Source organism: Trichechus manatus, unplaced genomic scaffold (assembly GCF_000243295.1).
Source record: "Trichechus manatus latirostris isolate Lorelei unplaced genomic scaffold, TriManLat1.0 scaffold00286, whole genome shotgun sequence".
NCBI classification, from domain to species: domain Eukaryota; kingdom Metazoa; phylum Chordata; class Mammalia; order Sirenia; family Trichechidae; genus Trichechus; species Trichechus manatus.
Window position 1 is genome coordinate 262,903 of NW_004444222.1, and position 3,843 is coordinate 266,745.

General features: G+C 36.3%; 1 protein-coding gene across 1 annotated transcript in view; it reads left to right on the forward strand.

The window, feature by feature from the left end:
• The first annotated feature begins 1,544 nt into the window (after positions 1-1,544).
• Positions 1,545-3,843, forward strand: part of FAM13A (family with sequence similarity 13 member A) — a 109,734-nt gene continuing 107,435 nt past the window's right edge. The window contains exon 1 of the mRNA XM_023725108.1: positions 1,545-3,282. Coding sequence (XP_023580876.1) covers positions 3,254-3,282 — 29 coding nt within the window. The 5' untranslated portion in view covers positions 1,545-3,253. The remainder of the gene's footprint in view (positions 3,283-3,843) is intronic.

Below are 3,843 nucleotides of genomic sequence, written 5' to 3' on the forward strand. Positions count from 1 at the left end.
TCAGATGCCTGTCTTGAAGGTAGAAAAAGCAGGTAGAGAGGGACAGATTTAAGATATAGGGGAGATCATACTTTTTTCCAGAAGAAGCAGGAAATGATGAGATCAAATGCATGGATAAGAGACTTGAGTCCTACCAGTGCAAACTCTTTTTTCCAGGCTAGGAAGAAGTCAAAAAGAAGGAGGCAAAATTGAAGGTTGGGGGATTTAAGTGGCACAGTGAAGACTCAAAGCCCTCACTCACATTTGATGATCTTGATTTTCTGTATAAATTAGGAGGTGAAGTAATTAGTGACTGTGAGACGTTCAGGTTTGTGGCACTGAAGATTTGTAACAGTTGCTAAGGGTATAGGTGAAAAGTCAGTGAAAGATAACTAAAAACGTTGCCCCACAGTATTGCAGTTCAGGCTGAGGTTAATAGCACAGATTTTTAGTGTAACGAGTTGTCAGGGTTATGTGACAGTCTTTTGCAATATTTAGCAGCCTGGCAATAGAGAAATCAACTGGCAGAATTTATGCAGAGTAAAGCAGATGATGCTAGTGAACCCAGTTTAGAAATAACTAATTGCTGAGGAAAGCTAGGAATCTGCCTTTTTAAACCTGCATTTCAGGTTTGGGTGTAGGTTATCATCTGCAGGCATTGAAAAACAGAGTCGAGGCTAAATAGGGAACTAAGTGAAAATGTGGAGGAAATGGGGAGGCAGAAGTATCAGCTGTTACGAGTGATACACATTAACAGGTTTAGTGAGGAGGAAATGTAGTACAAGAAGAGAATATCAGATTTTGAGAAGTTAAGAACTTGGCAGAGTCGTGAAATGGTGCTCCCGACTACCTGACTGTGAGGAACTGATGCAAGGATGTTAGAAATAGAAATAATAAAGGTGTTCAAATGACCAAGGGCTCTGGCAGTGGGTGGAGTAGAGAGAAAGGACTGCAGTCCAGGTACAAATTTATAAAAGATGGCCAGGAGGTCCAGAAAATAGGTCAAAAAAGGATAGTTTGTTATAAATAAATAATAGAGACTTGAAAAGGCATGTAATTATTGAGTTATAGTGGTAGGTGATTTTTACAAAGTAACCATTAACGTTGTAAATATGTAATATGGTATGTTAGAGGAATGTCAATGGGAAGACTTAATTTATCAAGAAATATATATGAAATCAGATGTTAAAATTTGAATGTTTCTATTCATCCATATTTTACCTCTATTATTTATTGGATATATAGTTCAATTTAATGTATTTTTTTTGTAATACTGAGTCCTTTATTGTTGATCATTTTCTTTTATGTCTACTTTAACCATATAGTACTGACATGTTCACAAAATTCAGAATTCACTTGTCAATTAAATCTTACCGGTTTTCAAAAATATTTGTATCTTACAATAATTTTTAAAAACTCTTATAGAATAGAAGCAGCGCTATGATGTATAGCAAAGAGTTTCTGAAATAGGTATGAGAAGTCCTAAATCCAGTTTTTGTTCTGCCACTAACTTTCCGTGTGAATTTGAACAAATTACTTAATTTTTCTAGTATCATGTTTACTCATCAATAAAGTAGATACATTACAATATATAATATATAATCTATGAATTAACTATTGTAAGTAATCTTGTAACAGTTATTTGATGTATTAAGCAAGATGTAAAGGCATTTTGAAAAACAAAAGGCTTAGGCAAATATATAGAACTAAGTTATTGTTACTGGAGAATCAAATTAGAATTTCTAAATCTAGAATCAAGGAAAGAACATACTGACAATTTCAATTTAAATGAGTTTTTGAACTTAAAAGAACTATTGATTTAAAAGGCTGATTTTAGTTATCGATATTCCATCATAATAAGTTTCAGGATGACTAATCCATTTTCAAAAATATAACAGAGGATTTAGCCAAGCGATGAAAAAATTTGTTATTAGCAGATATAACAAAGGAAAGGAGGTATCTCACAATGGGACTTGGTATTCTAAGTTTAGAATTATGAGTGGTCTGTAAAAACTTTGGGAAAAAAATACAAGGGAGGACCTAAAAGCCTCCACTGTTTCTGGACACCATGGACTCTCTGGTCTCTGTCAACGATCTGGGCTGTGTTGTAACTTTGCAACTCTCGTAATGTTAAAGAAATCTTATTCAAATGTATTTCTACTTATTGTTCTTGCAGTATGTGAAATATATGGATTAGCAATTAATGTTCCTAAAAATAACACTTTAGTATTCAATCCTTATGGAGAGACTGTAAGGGAAAGCTGAATAATTCACAGGCATTTAACCTTTATGGAAAAATTGATTTTATTTTACTTGTAAAAATAAACATAAATAAATAATAAACCACAGATTGTTTTGACCTTGAAGGAAGATGACTATGTAAATAAACACATTCAATTTATAAGAATGAAATGCAGAAATAATAAGTTAAAATAGCTTCCATGAAAATAGATGCTTTAAACCCTTAAGGACTTGGGAAGAGTCTTAGGGCACGTATTCTCCCCAGAAACGGGAGCGACGTGCCTTGGGTGATGTCACCAATGACTAGAAACCACCGCAGTGTAAACAGACATCAGCAGGAAATAAATGTGGGTAGGGCAAGGGTCGAGAAGGACGCCTTCCTTCTAGAAAAGTATCGTGCCTTCCAAAGCTAGTGTGTGTTTTTGTTTTGTTTTGCTTTGTTTTGTTTTAAGAAAAAAAAGGGGACGGAACCTGGTTCTTGCCTTCTGCCACAGAAACCTTCAGTGTCAGAGGCACTGTCTTTCCTTGACAAACGGATTTCCTTGCTGGCAGTCTATGCAACGTTGAGACGTAAGGGGCTCTTCACTCTTGCTGCAGTTATTGGCTGCTTTTCCCAGACTGACAAGCCTGTCTGTGGAACTGCCTGGAGTAAAGTTTCAAGTTACCAGAACTAGGCAAGCCCACTGAGGAGCTGGAGCAGGAGGAGGAGGAGGAGGTGCGCCTTTAGCACTGCAGCAGCTGCAACTCTGATTGGCTGGGTGGTTCAGCTGCTTCCCTGGAACAAAAGGTCAAAGTGGACTGCAGTGTAAATGTAGAGAGACAGCCAATAAAATAGCATTGCTTGAAGAAGTTTGGAAGCTGAGAGCAGCAGTACACTGGCTAACTGCAGAGCAAGTTGCTGCTCCGGCTGTGAGGTGCAGCCTCACACCCCAGGCTCGGCTCAGCCACTGTAGGAAGACGTTCACTGTACAGACGACCAAATTTGTCGTGGAAGAGACAGTCGTGAGATTCTCTTGTATATTTGTATAGAAGAATGGCTTGTGAAATCATGCCTCTGCAAAGGTAGTATTTTTTCCTATTTTGTTTTATTCTGTTTATTTTCTGGATAGTATAAATCCCATATAACTTTGCCAGTACTTGGCATCTTTTAGTAATGTGCTGCAAACTGTGTAGATTCCATTGTACGTGATGCTCTTCCCTAAGACCAAAAAAAAAATTTAAACGTTATATGCTCTTTTACTGACAGTTTTGCTCAGTTTATCTTTTTCACTTGATTATTGTGTTCAGTTATATCCTTTCTTGGATGAATATAAGAAAATCCCTTTGAAATCCAAAGAAAAACATAGACTCAGAAATACACCGGGCAAGTTTCTAATAAAAGTGAATCAGCTTCTTAACCATGTTGCAAAGGCGTGGTAAACTGTAAGCTCATTTTAAGGGATGTTGATAAGCAAAAGACTTTAAAATGCATCTTAAGATCCTTCCCTTTTGCAGTTCAGATTTAGGCAAAGATTTTCTATCAAGTCAGCACATTCTAATAAGTGGGAATAAATGTTAAAGATAATATTTCCCCTTGAATATTTCTAGATAGATTTATTGCACAAATGACAGTTTAAAAACTGC